The sequence below is a fragment of the Haliotis rubra genome, unplaced genomic scaffold (genome assembly GCF_003918875.1).
Source record: "Haliotis rubra isolate DU_JTF1 unplaced genomic scaffold, ASM391887v1 Scf131, whole genome shotgun sequence".
Lineage (NCBI taxonomy): Eukaryota > Metazoa > Mollusca > Gastropoda > Lepetellida > Haliotidae > Haliotis > Haliotis rubra.
The window spans coordinates 152,527-176,277 of NW_025765237.1; the positions used below are offsets into that span (position 1 = coordinate 152,527).

The 23,751-nt window shown below is 43.2% G+C and overlaps 1 protein-coding gene across 1 annotated transcript in view; it reads right to left on the reverse strand.

Annotated features, from left to right (window-relative positions):
* Positions 1-23,751, reverse strand: part of LOC124267394 (carboxyl-terminal PDZ ligand of neuronal nitric oxide synthase protein-like) — a 204,674-nt gene that overhangs the window by 54,067 nt on the left and 126,856 nt on the right. Inside the window, exons 3-4 of the mRNA XM_046702302.1 lie at positions 20,743-20,835; positions 5,720-5,778 (exon numbers count right to left, since the gene is read on the reverse strand). Of these exons, the coding sequence (XP_046558258.1) occupies positions 5,720-5,778; positions 20,743-20,835 (152 nt within the window). The remainder of the gene's footprint in view (positions 1-5,719; positions 5,779-20,742; positions 20,836-23,751) is intronic.

Genomic DNA, 23,751 nt, shown 5'->3' on the forward strand with positions numbered 1-23,751 from the left:
TCCCACACCCTGCTGGAGACCCACACCCTGCTGGAGTCCCACGCCCTGCTGGAGACCCACGCCCTGCTGGAGTCCCACATCCTGCTGTAGACCCACACCCTGCTGGAGAACACGCCCTGCTGGAATCACACACCTGCTGGAGTGCTACATCCTGCTGGAGTCCCACACCCTGCTGGAGACCCACACCCTGCTGGAGTCCCACACCTGCTGGATACCCACACCCTGCTGGAGTCCCACACCCTGCTGGAGACCCACACCCTGCTGGAGACCCACACCCTGCTGGAGTCCCACACCCTGCTGTAGTACCACACCCTGCTGGAGACCCACGCCCTGCTGGAGTCCCACGCCCTGCTGGAATCCCACACCCTGCTAAAGTACCACACACTGCTGGAGACCCACACACTGCTGGAGACCCACGCCCTGCTGGAGTCCCACACCCTGCTGGAGACCCACACCCTGCTGGAGACCCACACCCTGCTGAAGTACTACACCCTGTGTGAGACCCACATCCTGCTGGAGACCCACACCCTGCTGAAGTACCACACCCTCCTAGAGACCCACACCCTGCTGAAGTACCATACCCTGTGTGAGACCCACATCCTGCTGGAGACCCACACCCTGCTGAAGTACCACACCCTGCTAGAGACCCACACCCTGCTGAAGTAAAACACCCTGCTGGAGACCCACACCCTGCTGGAGTCCCACGCCCTGCTGGAATCTCACACCCTGCTGAAGTACCACACCCTGCTAGAGACCCACACACTGCTGAAGTAAAACACCCTGCTGGAGACCCACACCCTGCTGGAGTCCCACGCCCTGCTGGAATCCCACACCCTGCTAAAGTACCACACACTGCTGGAGACCCACACCCTGCTGGAGACCCACTCCCTGCTGGAGACCCACGCCCTGCTGGAGACCCACGCCTCGTCTGCTGGAGACCCACACCCTGCTGGAGACCCACACCCTGCTGGAAGTACCCACTGTTGGAGACCCACACCCTGTGGAGACCCACACCCTGCTGGAGACCCACACCCTGTTGAGACCCACACCCTGCTGGAGACCCACTCCCTGCTGGAGACCCACGCCCTGCTGGAGACCCACACCCTGCTGGAGACCCACACCCTGCTGAAGTACCACACCCTGTGTGAGACCCACATCCTGCTGGAGACCCACACCCTGCTGAAGTACCATGCCCTGCTAGAGACCCACACACTGCTGAAGTACCACACCCTGCTGGAGACCCACGCCCTGCTGGAGACCCACGCCCTGCTGGAGTCCCACGCCCTGTTGGAGCCCATGCCCTGCTGGAGACCCACACCCTGCTGAAGTACCACACCCTGCTGGAGACCCACACCCTGCTGAAGTACCACACCCTGCTGAAGTACCACACCCTGCTGGAGACCCACACCCTGCTGGAGACCCACGCCCTGCTGGAGTCCCACACCCTGCTGAAGTACCACACCCTGCTGAAGTACCACACCCTGCTGGAGACCCACACCCTGCTGAAGTACCACACCCTGCTGAAGTACCACACCCTGCTGGAGACCCACACCCTGCTGGAGACCCACGCCCTGCTGGAGTCCCACACCCTGCTGAAGTACCACACCCTGCTGAAGTACCACGCCCTGCTGGAGACCCACACCTGCTGGAGTTCCACACCTTTCCGGATACCTACACCTGCTTGAGTCCCACATCCCGCTGGATACCCACACCCTGCTGGAGACCCAGTTCTGGATCCACATCATGACAGAGCCACACCCAGTTTGACCCCAACACACTGGCTGATCCACATTCAAGGTTCAGGCGACTCACATCCTGCTAGACAACCCATCCACGCATATCCACACACAGCTACACTTGAACACTGTTGGATCCAGAACCTATGTAATATCCCTCTCTCATGCAAGGCTAGTACTTTTTACCTGTTTTATTGCAGTTACTTCAGATTTTGTTTTTAAGAAAATAATATTTCTTTGTTTGAGTAGGTTGCATGAATCTTAAAGATGCACTTTAGTACAAAATCGTTAACTCTCGTCTCCCAGAGTGCGACCTTGCTCCGGATTCCGAGGTGACCTCTATGTCGACTGTAAGTATGATCAGAAGACAAGGAACACCGTGAAGTACATTTCTCATCACATCAAACCCCCAATTACACAGAGAGAGACACACATTTCAATGTGGTTCTCTGACGCAAGCACTTCATCATGTGTCACCACGCAAACCAGCAGCAACGTCAGATGCTTCTCTACAGCACTATCGGAAATATGGAAAAAAACATGACAAAAAACTACACATTTAAAAAGGTCAGGTGTCAGGAGACGAGGCCAAGATGCATGCTGGAGACTTGACATGTCCGTTCACAGCTCAGGGTCAAAATCTCTCAGCCCATGCAGCTGAACACATCTAATCCCAGTCCCTGAAGAGTTGGGAGTCTGGAGTTGGAGATGCTGCACACATGATGGAGGGTAATGCAACCACATCAAAGATAGCAACATGATTATTCCAATATTTCAATAACCCTTTCTTTCTTCAAAAATAGAAAATCTTATGCAAAATTCTCAATGTTGCTGAATATGGAAAGATTCATGGCAATTATCAACTGGACTGATGGCTGTATAAGCTGCTTGTTGTGTGAAGTGATTGTTGTGTGAACTTACTAATGTATAAACTGCTGCTTGTTGTGTGATCTCACTATTGTTGCTATTGTGTAAACTGATTGTTGTGTGAACAAACTGATTGTTGTGCAAACTCACTATTGTGTAAACTGTTGTGTGAACTTACTAATGTGTAAACTGATTGTTGTGTGAAATTACTGTTGTGTAAACTTACTGTTGTGTAAACTGATTGTTGTGTGATCTTACTATTGTGTAAGCTGATTTCTATGTGAACTGATTAGTATGTGAACTGATTGGCATTTTGCACTATTTCTACAGTGAACTGACTTCATGTGAACTGATTGTCATGTGAACTGATTGTTTTGTGAACTCTCGTCTGAGTTGATTGCCATGTCAACTGATTGGCATGAGAACCGATTATCTCAATCGATTATCTGATCAAACTGTTAACTGTGACACCACCTTTAATGTCATGTGAACTGATTGTTTCGTTAACTAATTGTGAGATAAGTATTGGTGATGAAGTATCATGTGAGATAAGTATTGGTGATGAAGGATCATGTGAGATAGGTATTGGTGAGGATCATGTGAGATAGGTATTGGTGATGAAGTATCATGTGAGATAGGTATTGGTGATGAAGGATCATGTGAGATAGGTATTGGTGATGAAGGATCAGGTAAGATAAGTATTGGTGATGAAAGATCATGTGAGATAAGTATTGGTGATGAAGCATCATGTAAGATAAGTATTGGTGATGAAGGATAAGGTGAGATAGGTATTGGTGATGAAGGATCAGGTGAGATAGGTATTGGTGATAAAGGATCAGGTGAGAGAGGTATTGGTGATAAAGGATCAGGTGAGATAGGTATTGGTGATGAAAGATCAGGTGAGATAGGTATTGGTGATAAAGGATCATGTGAGATAGGTATCGGTGATGAAGTATCAGGTGAGATAGGTATTGGTGATGAAGGATCAGGTGAGATAAGTATTGGTGATGAAAGATCAGGTGAGATAGGTATTGGTGATGAAGGATCAGGTGAGATAGGTATTGGTGATGAAGGATCAGGTGAGATAGGTATTGGTGATGAAGGATCATGTAAGATAGGTATTGGTGATGAAGGATCAGGTGAGATAAGTATTGGTGATGAAGGATCAGGTGAGATAAGTATTGGTGATGAAGGATCAGGTGAGAGAGGTATTGGTGATAAAGGATCAGGTGAGATAGGTATTGGTGATGAAGGATCAGGTGAGATAAGTATTGGTGATGAAAGATCATGTGAGATAGGTATTGGTAATGAAGGATTAGGTGTGATAGGTATTTGTGATGAAGGATCAGGTGAGATAGGTATTGGTAATGAAGGATCAAGTGAGAGAGGTATTGGTGATGAAAGATCATGTGAGATAGGTATTGGTGATGAAGGATCATGTGAGATAAGTATTGGTGATGAAGTATCATGTGAGATAGGTATTGGTGATGAAGGATCAAGTGAGAGAGGTATTGGTGATAAAGGATCAGGTGAGATAAGTTGGTGATGAAAGATCATGTGAGATAGGTATTGGTGATGAAGGATCAGGTGAGATAGGTATTGGTGATGAAGGATCAGGTGAGATAGGTATTGGTAATGAAGGATCAGGTGAGATTGGTATTGGTGATGAAGTATCATCTGAGATAGGTATTGGTGATGAAAGATCATGTGAGATAGGTATTGGTGATGAAGTATCATCTGAGATAGGTATTGGTGATGAAGTATCATGTGAGATAGGTATTGGTGATGAAAGATCATGTGAGATAGGTATTGGTGATGAAGGATCAGGTGAGATAGGTATTGGTGATGAAGGATCAGGTGAGATAGGTATTGGTGATGAAAGATCATGTGAGATAGGTATTGGTGATGAAGTATCATGTGAGATAAGTACTGGTGATGAAGGATCATGTGAGATAGGTATTGGTGATGAAGTATCATGTGAGATAGGTATTGGTGATGAAGTATCATGTGAGATAGGTATTGGTGATGAAGTATCATGTGAGATAAGTACTGGTGATGAAGGATCATGTGAGATAGGTATTGGTGATGAAGTATCATGTGAGATAGGTATTGGTGATGAAGTATCATGTGAGATAGGTATTGGTGATGAAGTATCATGTGAGATAGGTATTGGTGATGAAGTATCATGTGAGATAAGTATTGGTGATGAAAGATCATGTGAGATAGGTATTGGTGATGAAGTATCATGATCATGGTGATGAAGATCATGTGAGATAGGTATTGGTGATGAAGGATCAAGTGTAGAGATAGGTATTGGTGATGAAGGATCATGTGAGATAGGTATTGGTGATGAAGGATCATGTGGATCAGATAAGTATTGGTGATGAAGGATCATGTGAGATAGGTATTGGTATTGGTGATGAAGGATCATGTGAGATAGGTATTGGTGATGAAGTATCATGTGAGATAGGTATTGGTGATGAAGTATCATGTGAGATAGGTATTGGTGATGAAGTATCATGTGAGATAAGTATTGGTGATGAAGTATCATGTGAGATAGGTATTGGTGATGAAGGATCAAGTGAGATAGGTATTGGTGATGAAAGATCATGTGAGATATGTATTGGTGATGAAGGATCATGTGAGATAAGTTGGTGATGAAAGATCATGTGAGATAGGCATTGGTGATGAAGTATCATGTGAGATAGGTATTGGTGATGAAGTATCAGGTGAGATAGGTATTGGTGATGAAGTAGATCAGGTGATGAAGGATCAGGTGAGATAGGTATTGGTGATGAAGGATCAGGTGAGATAAGTTGGTGATGGTGATGGTATTGGTGATGATCAGGTGAGATAGGTATTGGTGATGAAGGATCAGGTGAGATAGGTATTGGTGATGAAGGATCAGGTGAGATAGGTATTGGTGATGAAGGATCAGGTGAGATAAGTATTGGTGATGAAGGATCAGGTGAGATAAGTATTGGTGATAAAGGATCTGGTGAGATAAGTATGGCAACATATTGGTGACGCAGGATCTGGTGTCTCAACTAGGTGTAACATCCTTTATCTACATAGTAGCAATTCATGACAGGTGAACTAAGTACGACATCTCTTACCTGTATATCGGGTGATGCATGACCATAAGACGGCTATCGTCAAAAGACCACTGTGCTTTCTGAAACAGAAGACAGAAAATTCTGTGATGTAAGACTACTGAAATCTCAACTGGACAAAACACTGAAATTATAAGTATACAACCTGTGGACAGTTCACATCCTGGCCTGTAGTCTCAATACAGACTGATACAGACCGGATGGTATATGGGACAGTTCACATCCTGGCCTGTAGTCTCAATACAGACTGACACAGACCTCGGCCTGTATGGTATATGGGACAGTTCACATCCTGGCCTGTAGTCTCAATACAGACTGATACAGACCGGGTGGGATATGGGACAGTTCACATCCTGGCCTGTAGTCTCAATACAGACTGACACAGATCCGGTGGGATATGGGACAGTTCACATCCTGGCCTGTAGTCTCAATACAGACTGACACAGACCCCGGGGTGGGATATGGGACCGGGTGGGATATGGGACAGTTCACATCCTGGCCTGTAGTCTCAATACAGACTGACACAGACCGGGATGGGATATGGGACAGTTCACATCCTGGCCTGTAGTCTCAATACAGACTGACACAGACCGGGTGGGATATGGGACAGTTCACATCCTGGCCTGTAGTCTCAATACAGACTGACTCAACAGACCAGACGGTGGGGATATGGGAAAGTTCACATCCTGGCCTGTAGTCTCAATACAGACTGACACAGACCGGGTGGGATATGGGAAAGTTCACATCCTGGCCTGTAGTCTCAATACAGACTGATACAGACCTGGCCTGTAGTGGGATATGGGATATGGTTCACATCCTGGCCTGTAGTCTCAATACAGACTGACACAGACCGGGTGGGATATGGGAAAGTTCACATCCTGGCCTGTAGTCTCAATACAGACCATCCTGGCCTGTAGTCTCAATAGACCACAGGTGGGATATGGGAAAGTTCACATCCTGGCCTGTAGTCTCAATACAGACTGACACAGACCGGGTGGGATATGGGAAAGTTCACATCCTGGCCTGTAGTCTCAATACAGACTGACACAGACCGGGTGGGATATGGGAAAGTTCACATCCTGGCCTGTAGTCTCAATACAGACTGACACAGACCGGGTGGGATATGGGGCCTGTATATGGACAAAGTTCACATCCTGGCCTGTAGTCTCAATACAGACTGACACAGACCAGACACACACAGACCGGATGGGATATGGGAAAGTTCACATCCTGGCCTGTAGTCTCAATACAGACTGACACAGACCGGATGGGATATGGGAAAGTTCACATCCTGGCCTGTAGTCTCAATACAGACTGACACAGACCGGGTGGGATATGGGAAAGTTCCCATCCTGGCCTGTAGTCTCAATACAGACTGATACAGACCGGGTGGGATATGGGAATGTTCTGACTGACTGACTGACTGAGTTTGGTTTTTCTGACTGCCTGACTGAGTTTGGTTTTACGCCGCTTTTAGCAATATTCCAGCAACATCACGGCTGGGCACACCAGAAATGGGCTTCACACATTGTACCCATGTGGTGATTTGAACCCGGGTCTCTGGCGTGACGAGCCAACGCTTTAACCACTAGGCTACCCCACCGCCCCGGATTCCATAAGATATCATACTAAGAGGCAGATTGGCATTAGTGCTAAAATCTTTTTCTGAAGACATGATTGGTTGTTCAAAATGCTGCTCTTTTGCAAGGAGTATATATACTTCTATATTCCTGTATTACCTTTCTAACTGGGATTGATCAGCAGGTCTATCATGCATTATGAAAATATCAACCTATAATACACTTGAATGAGTGAGTGAGTTTTAGTTTTACGCCGCTTTTAGCAATATTCCATCAACATAGCAGCATGGAACCTCCGAAATGGGCTTCACACACTGTACCCATGTAGGGAATCGAACCCGGGTCTTCGGCGATGATGAGCGAACACTTTAACCACTAGGCTACCCCCACCGCCCCTAATATACTTGAACACATGATAACACAGATAACTATAGTTGTATGAAAGAATTGGGTTACCTTTAACTTCTTTTGAGTAGTATACACCAAATCTCTGAGAGCTATCAGTGGCTATGAGTCTTGCAGGAATAACTCCAGCAATATTGTGAAAATTTATTCATGAAAAAATCCTGTCCACAAAACATCCTGAGCAACCTCTTCCAAAATCCCTGTAAGGCTCCGTAACGACCATCAACTAGATCAGCCAATCACATCTTACAATCACAGGGCAATAAACAGTATATAACGCATGCTGATATCAAAACAGAATTTTTATGAACCATATAACATGAACTCATCCAGAATGATGCTCCCTATTTCTGGTTTAACCTTCCAGACGACACAATTTTGATAACCACCACTGCACAAGTTAGATCAATTTTGTCCAAATGGAGATTTTTCTATCACAAAAATGGCAACTAAATTCCCTGTGCTGAGGCTGTAAAAGCGGCTCCTGCAGAGGAGGTTCCTGTGGAGATGGTCTGTCCTGGCAGTTGTCAGTGAGTCCAGGACATACAGTCAAACCTCATGCCAGGCTCAATTTCCGTGACAGCCACATGAGGTCTTTGTGATTCTATCATCAGTCACAATGAGTGATAAGGGGTGTGCAATCTCCACAGTGCCTTAGCAGGACATTCCGGTCCCCCAACCTAGCCGTGTGTGTTGGATCAGTCAGGCTGGAAGAGAACTGTGTCAGTGTTTATGTGCCAGCGATGGGAACAATTCCTTGTCTACTGAACACCTCAGTCACAAAGTTACTGTATACCCCTGTCACAAAGTTACCGTACACCCCAACCACCAAGCTACTGAACTTTCCAACTACCAGACTACTGAACACCCCAACCACCAGGCTACTGAACACCCCAACCACCAAGCTACTGAACACCCCAACCACCAGGCTACTGAACCTACTAACCACCAAGCTACTGAACACCTCAACCACCAAGCTACTGAACACCCCAGCCACCAGGCTACTGAACACCCCAACCACCAGGCTACTGAACACCCCAACCACCAAGCTACTGAACACCCCAACCACCAGGCTACTGAACATACTAACCACCAAGCTACTGAACACCTCAACCACCAAGCTACTGAACACCCCAACCACCAGGCTACTGAACACCCCAACCACCAGGTTACTGAACACCCCAACCACCAAGCTACTGAACACCCCAACCACCAGGCTACTGAACACCCCAACCACCAAGCTACTGAACACCCCAACCACCAGGCTACTGAACACCCCAACCACCAGCTACTGAACACCCAAACCACCAAGCTACTGAACACCCAACCACCAGACTACTGAACACCCCAACCACCAGCTACCAACATCCCAGCCACCAGGCTACTGAACACCCAAACCACCATGCTACTGAACACCCCAACCACCAGCTACTGAACACCCAAACCACCAGCTACTCAACACCCAACCACCAGACTACTGAACACCCCAACCACCAGCTACCAACATCCCAGCCACCAGGCTACTGAACACCCCAACCACCATGCTACTGAACACCCCAACCACCAGCTACTGAACACCCAAACCACCAGCTACTGAACACCCAACCACCAGACTACTGAACACCCCAACCACCAGGCTACAAACATCCCAGCCACCAGGCTACTGAACACCCAAACCACCAGGCTACTGAACATCCCAACAACCAGGCTACTCAAAACCTCAGCCGCCAGGCTACTGAACATCCAAACCGTCAGGCTACTGAACACCCTGGCAAAAGACGATGGAGCGGATATCAGAAAGTAAGTGATGAATCTGCCTCTCAGTTATTGATCCTGAGACGGTGATCGGCTGTGATTGTAACTGACCAGTAATTACCAGCATTCAAACTGATCACGAGAGCATCCGCGTCTCTGCAGCTAACTGTTGAGCTCCAATGCATGCAGTTAATAGACTGCGATACCTCAGCACAAAATTGTGATGTGCGAAAGATCACACAGCCATTGAATTTTGCTTTACAAGCTCAGAGGTGGAAATTACAAACTATACCGTCATTATGACTTTCATTACGACGCCACACACTAATGCAGCCTTGGCGTAAGGAAAAGGCTGAATTGCGCTTTTCATGGCGTTCAGAAGAGAGAAAATTCTGTACTTAAATTCAAAGTATAACAGCGCTGGTTTCATCCTGAGAGAGAAGGAAATGGGGTTTCAGAAGGTAATAGCAGTGATACCAACACACCTCAAAATGAAACGCAGCAGGAAGTGGAACCGTGGTGTTTGAAAGGCCATAAAAGTGGCTGTCATGATGTCTTCGAAGCCATCATGGCCGACAGTTTACAAGAACAAATTTGCCTTAAATTCACTTCTAGCTTTTTTAAAAAGCTTTTAAAGAACTAAAAAGATTCTTTCTCTATTGAATTTTGTACTTTCTTCAAATGATGCTTTCAGTGGAAGACCTGGTGCTGATGGTCCTACCATTAGGTCAACATAATTACATGTCCATGTTTCTCAGACCTCAGAACACTCTTCTGGCAGGGATGCAAGAAAATACACCAACTACATCACCTTCAATGTGTACATGTTTATTATCCTAATCTTGTGTTACTATATCTACCCTTAATTCTTATTGGTATCCATTCAACCTAGAATCTTGTCTTTTCATATGCACAATTTATATAATTGCTTATCTTTCCAATATTTAAATGGATATCCAAATATCACCGAAGCATTTGTTCATTTATAATATTTCAATTTTCTTTCCCTTTCTTCTTCTCATTGCCTTACATGTTTTGCCTGACAAACTTGATAGTAAATGAAGCCACTGTATTCCCTACAAGCTTCAAAACAAGACAAGCCTCCCTCCCTTCCGCTGTAGTCAGCTTCATCATAAAGGCAGCCATTGTAGTCTCGGCACATTATTATGTATCAGGGAGTTTTCAAGTCTTTATTTTCTCCACAGATAGTCGTGCAAACAGAAAATGCTTTTTGACTTCAAGTGAGTACAAAAGATGCAAGATGCAGACCTCAAGTCTTCTTTCTGTTGACTTCCACCAGAGAACTTTAATCTGACAGCTATTTTCCTATTTCCCTTGCTAAGTCCATATCGTAATATCAAGATGGCGGCTAATCATATACATCATGTATGACTCCCTTGGCAAATGTGTAATCCTTGTGTAGATCTCACAATGCATGATGGGATATGCCTGCCCTTATTTAGTGCTCAAAACCATAATTCCCCAACATTTTCCCATGGGCCTACTAACGGCTGTACCAACTGTTCACTTTCAAATAATTATTTATTTGAACAAGTTCCATTGGTTCATATATGTATGAGTTTCTTTGAGACTAATATCGTTGGCACGAGTGTTCCTGAGTTCTGTGCACACTAAATAAGGGGGTTAACCATGAATGGTTCAATACTACAGACGACCTTGAGCCTCTCCTACTCTGGGTACAAACCACTACTATCAACTGTCATTGTCGTGTCACCCACATGGGCTATCTGTGAGCAAATTCCCAATTTGATAAACACTGTGACAGCAAAACTATTATTGGGAACATCCACACATCAAGCCATTGTGTCATTGTGGAAGTGTAAGATCTGCACATCAGGTATTCTGTCAGTGGTCACTGTGGAAGTGTAAGATCTGCACATCAGGTATTCTGTCGGTGGTCACTGTGGAAGTGTAAGATCTGCACATCAGGTATTGTTGGTGGTCACTGTGGAAGTGTAAGATCTGCACATCAGGTATTCTGTCAGTGGTCATTGTGGAAGTGGAAGATCTGCACATCAGGTATTCTGTCTGGTCACTGTGGAAGTGTAAGATCTGCACATCAGGTATTCTGTCAGTGGTCATTGTGGAAGTGTAAGATCTGCACATCAGGTACTCTGGCTGGTCACTGTGGAAGTGTAAGATCTGCACATCAGGTATTGTCGGTGGTCATTGTGGAAGTGTAAGATCTGCACATCAGGTATTGTGTCGGTGGTCACTGTGGAAGTGTAAGATCTGCACATCAGGTATTCTGTCAGTGGTCACTGTGGAAGTGTAAGATCTGCACATCAGGTATTGTGTTGGTGGTCATTGTGGAAGTGTAAGATCTGCACATCAGGTATTCTGTCTGGTCACTGTGGAAGTGTAAGATCTGCACATCAGGTATTGTTGGTGGTCACAGTGAAAGTGTAAGATCTGCACATCAGGTATTCTGTCAGTGGTAACTGTGGAACTGTAAGATCTGCAAATCAGGTATTGTGTCGGTGGTCATTGTGGAAGTGTAAGATCTGCACATCAGGTATTGTTGGTGGTCATTGTGGAAGTGTAAGATCTGCACATCAGGTATTCTGTCGGTGGTCATTGTGGAAGTGTAAGATCTGCACATCAGGTATTGTGTCGGTGGTCATTGTGGAAATGTAAGATCTGCACATCAGGTATTGTGTCGGTGGTCATTGTGGAAGTGAAAGATCTGCACATCAGGTATTGTGTCGGTGGTCATTGTGGAAGTGTAAGATCTGCACATCAGGTATTCTGTCTGGTCACTGTGGAAGTGCAAGATCTGCACATCAGGTATTGTTGGTGGTCACAGTGAAAGTGTAAGATCTGCACATCAGGTATTCTGTCAGTGGTCACTGTGGAAGTGTAAGATCTGCACATCAGGTATTGTGTCGGTGGTCACTGTGGAAGTGTAAGATCTGCACATCAGGTATTGTGACGGTGGTCATTGTGGAAGTGTAAGATCTGAATATATGATATTGTGTCAGTGGTCATTGTGGAAGATCTGCACATCAGATATTGTGTCAGTGGTCATTGTGGAAAGGGAAAAGAAAACAACATTGTTATGTTTCTACAACATCTGAGAGAGATGTCTCCCTCTGGTGTCTGGTACACACAACAGTCAATTACCTACTGTTTGTTGTAACAGGGCAGCTGTGAATTATGAATGCTGACCTTCCAACAACTATTGTAAGCTGTTAAGATGATTTGAATTGCCAGTGGCCATTTACTGTGGTTAATGAATTTAACTGCAATGTAAGGGTCACTGTAGGCTGAGGGAGCATCTCAGTCAATGTCTGGAAGGATACAGAATTACCTTGAAGTGGCATTCCAAAGCTCCATCACTTGTCATAGTCTCAGTGGTTGTGTGGCTGAGAAGTCAGATACACTGAGGCAGTCAGGAGGTTTGGGAGGGAGTTGGGCTGGTGCGTGAGTGAGTGCGTACATGAAAAGTCTGAAACACTCAGTGAGGAGGGAGGGAGGGAGTCAGGCTGTTGAATGAGTGAGTGAGTGAGTTTGGGAGGGAATCGGGCTGTTGAGTGAGTGAGTGAGTGGGTTTGGGAGGAAATCAGGCTGTTCAATGAGAGAGAGCATACATAAGAAGTCTGAAATACTGAATGTGTGAGTGAGTGAGGGAGGGAGTGAGCTGTTGAGTGGTTTGGGAGTGGGTTTTGGGAGGAAATCAGGCTGTTCAATGAGTGAGAGGGATTGGAGTGAGTGAGTGAGTGGATGTGGTAGGGAATCAGGCTGTTGAGTGAGTGAGTGAGTGAGTGAGTGGGTTTGGGAGGTCACTTAAATCAGGCTGTTCAATGTGAGAGAGAGTCGAAATACATGAGAGTGAGTCTTGAAATACTGAGTGGTGAGTGGAGAGGCTGGGTTTAAGAAGTCTGAAATACTGAGTGAGTGAGTGAGTGGGTTTGGGAGGAGGCATGAATCAGGCTGTTGAGTGAGTGAGTGTGTACATGAGAAGAGACTGAAACATTGACAGAGCAGGTTTCATACTAATTTTAAGGGTTAAGTTATGACCTTTGTGTATCTGTGAGATTGGTTTATCGACAGTCATATACAATAAGTAGTTTTGGGTTGGAAGAAAAGCATCAATTTCAAAGGCTGGATGATAATCTTCAATATTGCAACTTGAATCTGATAGGTTTAAAACTTGGTAAGACATAATTGGCTCCAAAATAGCAGTTAAAGATGATTGGCTGAAATATTTTAACGTTTTCACAGATCCTCTCCTGCCTTCAACAAATCTCACCAGCAATACCCATCTATTAACCCTCCATAAAGAAGACCATGACTTGTACAGCCATGTGATTACCTCTCTGTCCTAATATTACTGCCAACTATCAACTTGTCTCTAGCGATATTTTTCATCCAAAAAGTCAGGACAACTGATTTTACAGTCCAGGGCCTCTGCGGTCAAATAACCAGTGATGTCCCTCTAGCACTGATACCAAACTCCAGAACTTGATAATACTCACAGATAATTAAATTGCAACAGTCAGTGCAGTGGAAAATACAATATTGATCTACTGATGAACCCATCTAATAGCAGTACAATCAGTCACCTCAAAATGTCTCCCAATAAACACAAGTACACACAGGCCAATCTGCTGCTGGACAAAGCGCCAACATGAGAGGCGCCATTTATAAGCTGTTATCACATAGCCATGAAATAGGGAATCACAGAAATCGGTGCTTCAATTGAGTGATGGTTGAATGTTCTGAAGCATGGCCCCGTCGACAGACTGAGCTTCTCAACAAGATTGATCCCACAGAAAGTTAGCGTTCGACTAAACATGCCTTCTCCCCATGGTGTTATAAATAACAAGGCCCGGCAATAAAATATCTTGCCAAATTAAAATGTTTAAATGGATTTTCTATTCAGTCTGCTAAAAAACACTACCTTGAAATACATTATTTTCGCTAGTGGCCTGCAAACGACATACATCACCGATATCCCACAAGACAATTGGACCAACAAGCACTCGCCTCGTACACCGTCAGTGCAGTTGCTAAGTGTTTTATCACATTTACAAAACAAATATTCTTCCAAAAAAGCATAAGAAAACTTTTTTCCATATCAATTCACATGGTGCTTAAATGCTTTCCTCTTTGGTAAGGTGACTAAAAGCCCCTTCGATCACGCTGACGTGCTACGTGTCCGAACGAGAGCAGGACCGTGTTCTGTGATCAGACAGCGTTCAGTACATCCGAGAATGGCCATCTAACTCTCAGTGGGGATGATCATGCAGAAGGATGTAACAACGCCCAGCTACAAGGGAAGACATTCATTAACACTAATTCCTTCAATTTGAGATCAGGTTTCAAAGCATCCAAATTCTAACTCAGTCCACAGAAAATAACTCCATCTTAAATTGAAATTAACAAGGAACAATTTGTTCACCGGAGAGTTAATGTAATGGAATTGAAAACCTTTTTCTACTACGTTAAAAATAAATGGAGGCAAAATGTATCTCTACTAATAGAAACAACATTCAGGTTGAAATGTAATCAGCCTGCTGCCCATATAGGTACAGTATTGCTACGGGTTTTTTCAACAAAATATCTCCCTTTGGGATGGGTCCTTTCATGGACGACAAATAAATTGAAAAGATAAACCAACTTCAAAACCATTTAATTTGTGATTTGTTTGCTTGTCTATTGACTCCATGTTTGACACTAAATAAGATTACATTTTTTCCCTGCCAGTGAGTGCGTTATGTTCCTGGTGCGTCCCCAACCTTCCAGACACTTGTCACAGAGGACAACTCCACACCAACCAAGCTTTGTCATCCCGCCATTATTTCTATTTCCCTGAAGCACAATCTCCCCAATGCAGCTATTTGTCTTAAATTGTGTTTGCACATTTGGCTTTCTACATTTCAATTTTCAACCAAATAAAACCATCAACCTACGGCCAATACGTACTATAACTCACTTGCAACGCCACCTAGTGGGATTACTTGTCGTAGCTTTGCGACACTGCAGCGAAACAGCCTCTGTTTATTTCATCATTAAATGACCAGCGCAGAGGAAGTGAGATGCAGATTGAAATCCTTAACTGCGAAAGATCCGAGCAAATAAAAGACTTTGCAATAACAGGAAGAGAAAATGGTTTCCAATAAGCGAAATGGTTACATTTTTATCACCAGTCTGGCCAATGTGAGTTTTGTGTCGCAATATTTGCAAAGGCAGCACCACATTACCAAGGCCGGTTGTTCAATTTACCAAATGAAGGTCCATAAGAAAGTGTGACTGGTCAAACTTGAGAGTACCTGTGTATGGCATTAGAGGCTGCTATTTCTGTTGTGTCAATGTCTTTGTGGAAATCATCATCTCACTCTGGCAATGTGTAACTTTCAAGAATGAAAATATATTCAAATACAATGTACAACTCCTCTCTACAATAAATATCGAATGAGCCCATCATGGAAGCAAATATTTACAGATAAGATCTTCTTTCGAAGTAATTGTCAGAAGACATTATAAAACATTATATGTACAATTCAGATTATAGAATGCAGAGTTTTAGTTAAGAAGTATATTTTTTCAGGGAAAACACAAACAATGTATTTCAAGTTTTGGTGACAACAGACAGCATGATCTTAGGCTGTCTGCTGTAACACCACACGTCTTGTGTCATCATAAGCAACGTGATGCCACACTAGTATGTCATGTTTTCAGTCATTTGACCAGTAACATAGTTGTACACTCAGACCACAGAAGATTGATTTCTACTTTTCAGCACCTTTAGAAGTATATGTATTTTCACCCAGTTCCTGCGATATTGGTTAAACTCACACCACCCACTCACTCCTGCAGTCTTCTGGAGTCCTAGCAACAGACCGACATATATTAGACATATTTCTACAAGTGTACATGTAATGCAGCATAAAGAAGGGAAAATATAATGGATAAACTGACAAAGACTCTTTTTATAAGCCCTTTGCTTTAATCTGTAAAACAGCGAAAATTCGATATGGTGGTGTATGCAGTCATTAAGTTAGGGCTTATTATTTCCCCTGCAGCAGGCACACAGTTATTCACTGAAGTGGTGTAGCAATAATTTCTTCAGCAAGGACACCTGCACTCAACTGTTTCAATATTCATCACCTAATTTCACCTGAACAGTTTTCAAGGAAAAATTAATTTTTCATCAACAGGGGTGCAAAGATGAATCAAGCAGCTTGGTCAGACAGATGATGTGTACTACAGAGGCTATATGTACAATGTATTTGGTGTGTTTGGGTGAGTACTCTTTCTGCCATGTACAGTGTTCTGTAAATCTTAACAGTGAAACAACCTCAACTGTTCACCTTCAGATCTGTGCATAAAGATTTGGGCTGACGTAGGGTGTATCTATAAGACTGTAGACCAGAGAGATGACCTAAGATTCAGAATTTCGAAAATACTCTCCACAAGACTGTATGGCAAGAGACATCTACCCTCACTGCAAACAATGTTCCTGCAGCTCAAGCCTTTTTGTCTACATTTCACAACTACTCATGACACACCCTACCCACATGTAATGTAAAGATGACGATTTACAAAAATACAGGGTCAAGGAGAAAAGACACACCCTGTTCAGAACATGTCAAAGGGAATCATACTCTTGCTTAAAGGTTATTTGACCATGGTAACTACAGTAGAAGCCCTCTAAACCGGCAGCCCTCCAATCCGTCATGCTCTCAATATCGGCACTAAAATTTTGTCCCGGTAGAAACTAGTTCATTTAAGAAAAGTTCTCCATACTGGCATTTTTGCCTGTCCCAACCAATGCCGGTTTAGAGAGCTTCCACTGTTTATTCAAGGGTGAGTGAGTGCGTACATGAAAAGTCTGATGCATAAATGTCAAAAGTTATGGAATTCCCTTCTTTTACTGGTACCGTGTGCTCCCATGATTCTTCATGACAACAGTTGATATGCCTTTGCATGTATTTGTGTGGGTACTACTAGACTAACAACTAGTCTTGGAAATGAACATATTTACCAGGAGAAACAGTTCATAATAAAAAACATAAAATATAATGAAAAGTAGCCCTGAGACATTCTTCATTTTCAGAAATGTGGAAATCTAGACTTGCATGGGCTTTCTTGGATATGTTTGCTTCAGGGTCTGTATGACTGACTAGGGTACCACTTGCTGGGCAGGATATGCTCCCTTCTGCATGAATGTCTGGTATTATCATAATTTGATAGTGATTCTTAAGCTTATGTGAATGGCGTCATCAAAATCAACAATGGACTGTGCTTTTAGCAGAGATTTTTTCAGGATAATGGAAGTGGTTTTTCTCACTGAGATGAAAACTGCTCAGACACATGACAGGCTGGAGAATCAAGTCTCAAATCTTGAGGAGATATCACTCACTCACTCACACACACACTCACTCACAAAGGAAATTACCAACCTTAACTCATGTGTGTTTAAAGATAACAAATCATTATTTTACAAAAAAACATTCTTGTTATTCCCCGATAAAGGACATTTGAATTAATACCTTCACAAAACAGAATTATTGACGAGATGCTTCCATGGATGAGAACACACTTCAACCCTGCACGCCACCAACATGGAGGGTGAAATATCACAACTGCCCATGGCATGGCCTTTATTGCTGCGTGTACTGGAAGCACCACGATGAAGCATTGGAAAATGTCACTACAAGGTTTTTACCTTCCCAGAAAAACTTCCACAATAGCATTACTTCAGGAGGAACAAGCACATTTGTCATCTAATGGAAATTGACAAGTCTGAAAAAATATTATCTCAAAGGAAATAAAACTTGTAGAGATTCTACTTTAACATTTGAAAGTTCCTTCTAAATTGATTGGGTACATTGACAGGATAGTCAACATAGGTGCAGTTGTGTAGATGTGTAGTGGAGGGCATACAGTCTGCTGTATTGGCATGTATGCATGTGTGTGTGCGTGCGCGTGTGTGCGTACAGTGAAGGGCATACAGTCTGCTGAATTGGCATATATATGTATGTATGTATGTATGTACGTGAGTGAATGAGTGAGTTTAGTTTTACGCCACACTCAACAATATTCCACACTATATGGTGGCGGTCTGTAAATAATCGAGTCTGGACCAGACAATCCAGTGATCAACAGCATGAGCATCGATCTGCGCAATTGGGAACCGATCACATGTGTCAACCAAGTCAGCGAGCTTGACCACCGATCCCGTTAGTCAGCTCTTACGACAAGCATAGTCGCCTTTTGTGGCAAGCATGGGTTGCTGAAGACCTATTCTACCCCGGATCTTCACGGGTTATGTATGTATGTGTGTGTATGTGCATGCGTGCGTGCGAGCGGTGAAAGGTATATAGTCAGCTATATTGGCCTACATGTCTATTGTAGTGTACGGCATATAGTCAGCAAGATTATTCATCTTTTCATGAAGCTGATTGGCTGAGTTGCAACGTGTGCCAACAGTTTTCTTGAATAATTTATGAATTGAGTCTCCTGCCTGATGATGAAACATAAGTTGTTTCTTTTAACTTATGTAGGGTTTGAAACCGTGTAAACCAATTTATAAAATGTATCAACATCGACACAAGTTGCAGAAAGTTGAATGAGCTGAGTGGTGGGACGCCATTACGGAGGCTGCATCACAGCTCGGGGCGGTAGACGAGGGACTGGTTCAGGGAGTGAGACACACTCAATCAGCTGGTAATGTACATGTACTGTTGAACACTATGTGAATAGAGGCAATGAAGTCTCAGGCATGGCCCAGCCAGCGTTACAGCCGGTGCTGACAAACTCCAGCACTCAACTCACCCAACTTCACATCATTTTAGATGCTGATGCTGAATAGGATAACTCTCGGCACGTGCTTGGGTGAATTTGAAAGAAGTTAAAGAACCTAAGGTTTTTGAACCAAATCAATGAATTCCCAATTACGTTCAATGAAAGCAACACACACATAGAAAGAACGTCGAGCTTGATTTAGTATTGCAGCAGTTTGCCCGACAGATTACTCAGTCATGCTTTGATCCCGCGATATGCGATAATTCCATTTTACGATTATTTCAACTGAACCATGAATATTAGATCATTTCTGAGGAGGACTTGGCTACAGGTGGCCTGAATGCCCTCAGTCATTCTCACAACAAGCTTTCTTCTCAACACTCGTAATGATCCATGGAATATCGCGCAGTGCATGGTGTGCTCGCTGTTACCGTCTGCCTCTACATGCTGGTGTGATCAATGAGCTGGTCTAGAAGCCATTACCAGGGATTACCACAGACTTAAGGCAACCCTAAGTGAGAAGATTAAAACATGGAGGTGGTGTCCGACGTCTTAAGAGTCATTAAAGACTTTCCAATATGGGCTTAAGGATCAGTTAGCTATTACCCAGAAGTCTGGGTATCATCACCATGTGACCTAACAAATGAGGAGGAACTGGTGATGCCTGTAGAAGAGTCTGTCACATGATGATCGCATCTGACACTTGTCTGAGCTGACAATGGTGACCACCATTCCCTGGAGAGGCCACAGGTGGCAAAATTGACTAAGCTACCACGATTTGCAAGTTGCATCTTAAGCTGTACCAGGATCTGCTAATCATTGTTTCAAAGTCCATCCTGTAGTGGGATTCGCCGTCTCCACCCGTACATCAGGGTCTCCGATGTGTCCTCCAACAACAAACTCACCACACAGTTTTAGAAAACCCTACACTACTGCACCATGTGGAAGATTTGACCACTGAACATATCAGCCGAGAAGCTTCAGTGTATTATCATGATGAGCACAAGCAACAAGATGGAGAAACAAAATCCTAAAATTCAGGGGAAAAATTATCTGTCAGAAATAATTTTCAAACAGCTTGAGTGAAATACTATAGTTATGATAAAGTTAAAAGGACCACTACATTTGCTCGCTTTCACTGTAGTTCGGTTTAAATATACAGCAAGTTTCTGGGACAAAACGTTTGTCATATCCGTCAGTTCATTATAATGATGTCCGTATTGTAAATCTAGCTTACTGTACGATGGAAGGATAACATACCAAAGAAATGTTCTGATCGAAAAGGCGTATGTGTAAACCTATACATAATAAATCCACAACTTATCAATCTAGGGACACCATTACTCTCTTCTTCAAGCTGCCCATTTCAGATTATGTTTTTTGCCCGGACTCCAAACAGCAAAGTTTTTCTTATTCTGGGCATGTAATGGCTGCTGATGATTTACATGAAAACTGTCAGAGCCAGACTCTGTTGTGTCTCCACCGTAGTTCACATGAAAAATATTGACTTACTTTTTTCTTTTTTCTCATGAGCACTTTGACTCCATCTGTTGAGACAGTGATCACCACTTTCTTCTTTTTGATCGCTTTGGCTTTGAATTCATACTGCAATAAATAAACAATAATCAATGAGGGATCCATGAATAGTGCAGGTAAATAAGTAAGTGGTCTAGAAAATAATCACAAGTAAACAATAATGAAGAATTACTCCATAAAACAAGTAGAAAACAATAATTGTGGTTGTAATTCACATTTATACAGGTGCATGTTGCTGTAAAGCATATTTGTATCAATGTGTGAGAATTTGTATCAGTGTGTGATGTGTATCAGTGTGACAACTTGTATCATTGTGTGATGTGTATCAGTGTGACAACTTGTATCATTGTGTGATGTGTATCAGTGTGACAACTTGTATCTGAGAGTGACATCTTGTATCAGTGTGTGACAACTTGTATCAGTATGTGACAACTTGTATCATTCAATGTGTGACAACTTGCATCAGAGAGTGACATCTTGTATCAGTGTGTGACAACATGTATCAGTATGTGACAACATGTATCAGTATGTGACAACTTGTATCAGTATGTGACAACTTGCATCAGAGAGTGACATCTTGTATCAGTGTGTGACATCTTGTATCAGTGTGTGACATCATGTATCAGTGTGACAACTTGTATCAGTGTGACAACTTCTAGCATTGTGTGACGTGTATCAGTGTGTGACTTGTATCAGAGAGTGACAACTTGTATCAGAATGACATCTTGTATCAGTGTGTAATAACTTGCATCAGTGTGACAACTTGTATCATTGTGACGTGTATCAGTGTGTCACAACTTGTATCATTGTGACGTGTATCAGTGTGTGACAACTTGTATCATTGTGACATGTATCAGTGTGTGATAACTTGTATCATTGTGACGTGTATCAGTGTGTGACAACTTGTATCATTGTGACGTGTATCAGTGTGTGATAACTTGTATCATTGTGACGTGTATCAGTGTGTGACAACTTGTATCATTGTGACGTGTATCAGTGTGTGATAACTTGTATCATTGTGACGTGTATCAGTGTGTGATAACTTGTATCATTGTGACGGTATCAGTGTGTATCACTTGTATCATGTGACGGTAACTGTGTGTAACATGTATCATTGTGACGAAAGTATCAGTGTGTCACAACTTGTATCATTGTGGCGTGTACGTATCAGTGTGACAACTTGTATCATTGTGACGTGTATCAGTGTGTGATAACTTGTATCATTGTGACGTGTATCAGTGTGTGATAACTTGTATCAATGTGACGTGTATCAGTGTGTGATAACTTGTATCATTGTGACGTGTATCAGTGTGTGATAACTTGTATCATTGTGACGTGTATCAGTGTTCGACAACTTGTATCATTGTGACGTGTATCAGTGTGACAACTTGTATCATTGTGACGTGTATCAGTGTGTGATAACTTGTATCATTGTGACGTGTATCAGTGTGTGATAACTTGTATCAATGTGACGTGTATCAGTGTGTGATAACTTGTATCATTGTGACGTGTATCAGTGTGTGATAACTTGTATCATTGTGACGTGTATCAGTGTTCGACAGCTTGTATCATTGTGACGTGTATCAGTGTGTGACAACTTGTATCATTGTGACGTGTATCAGTGTGTGACAACTTGTATCATTGTGACGTGTATCAGTGTGTGATAACTTGTATCATTGTGACGTGTATCAGTGTGTAATAAGTTGTATCAAAGTGACGTGTATCAGTGTGTCACAACTTGTATCATTGTGACGTGTATCAGTGTGTGACAACTTGTATCATTGTGACGTGTATCAGTGTGTGATAACTTGTATCATTGTGACGTGTATCAGTGTGTGACAACTTGTATCATTGTGACGTGTATCAGTGTGATAACTTGTATCACTGTGACGTGTATCAGTGTGTGATAACTTGTATCATTGTGACTTGTATCAGTGTGTGACAACTTGTATCATTGTGACGTGTATCAGTGTGTGATAACTTGTATCACTGTGACGTGTATCAGTGTGTGATAACTTGTATCATTGTGACGTGTATCAGTGTGTGATAACTTGTATCAGAGTGACAACTTGTATCAGAGTGTGACAACTTGTATCAGTATGTGACAATATGTATCAGTGTGTGACAACTTGTATCATTGTGTAACAAGTTGTATCAGAGTGTGACAACTTGTGTCAGAGTGTGACAACTTGTATCAGTATGTGACAGCTTGTATCAGAGAGTGACGTGTATCAGTGTGTGACAACTTGTATCAGAGTGTGACAACTTGTATTAGAGTGTGACAACTTGTATCAGTGTGTGATATCTTGTATCACTGTGTGATATCTTGTATCTGTGTATAACAAACACAGTAATACTGTCAGATTTCACCATCTCCCCAGAAACCAGACCCATGCTATTTCAGCAGACAACCTTGCGACACATCATCAACATTGTGTACTAGTTGAGGTATCTAATCCCGGACACAGAGACACCAGGCACTAGGACATCGGTACACAAGCTCAATCTGTCAAGCTTCCTGTCTGTCATCGTACCTACTTAACATCCGAGTCGGGAATGAAGACATATGCCTCACCAACCAGGACAGCCAATTTTCTGCTGAGAAGAGCCATGTATGACAAAGATTATGTTCCTGTGTGTAATATGGCGGCAGAGCTAATATCCCCGTGCGTTATACAACAATCTGTCTACACTAACAGTGCATGCAGACAATCACCCAAGCCATCACTGGCTCAGCTTATACTCATTGTCTGGAGAAAGATTAGCAGAGTTTATGACCAAAGTCTGTCAAATTTGTGGTATCAAAAGCAGCCATATTTTCACATTTCGTGCTCGATTCCCTAGGCTCTTGACTTTGCGAGCTTGAATGCTATAATTCAACAAGTAATTTTCGTAAGAGGTACTTAACAAAGCATCTTTTCCATCGTGATTCTCCCATCACTGCTCTGAATGGGACACGCTCGTAAACAAGCCCAAAATGTCCCC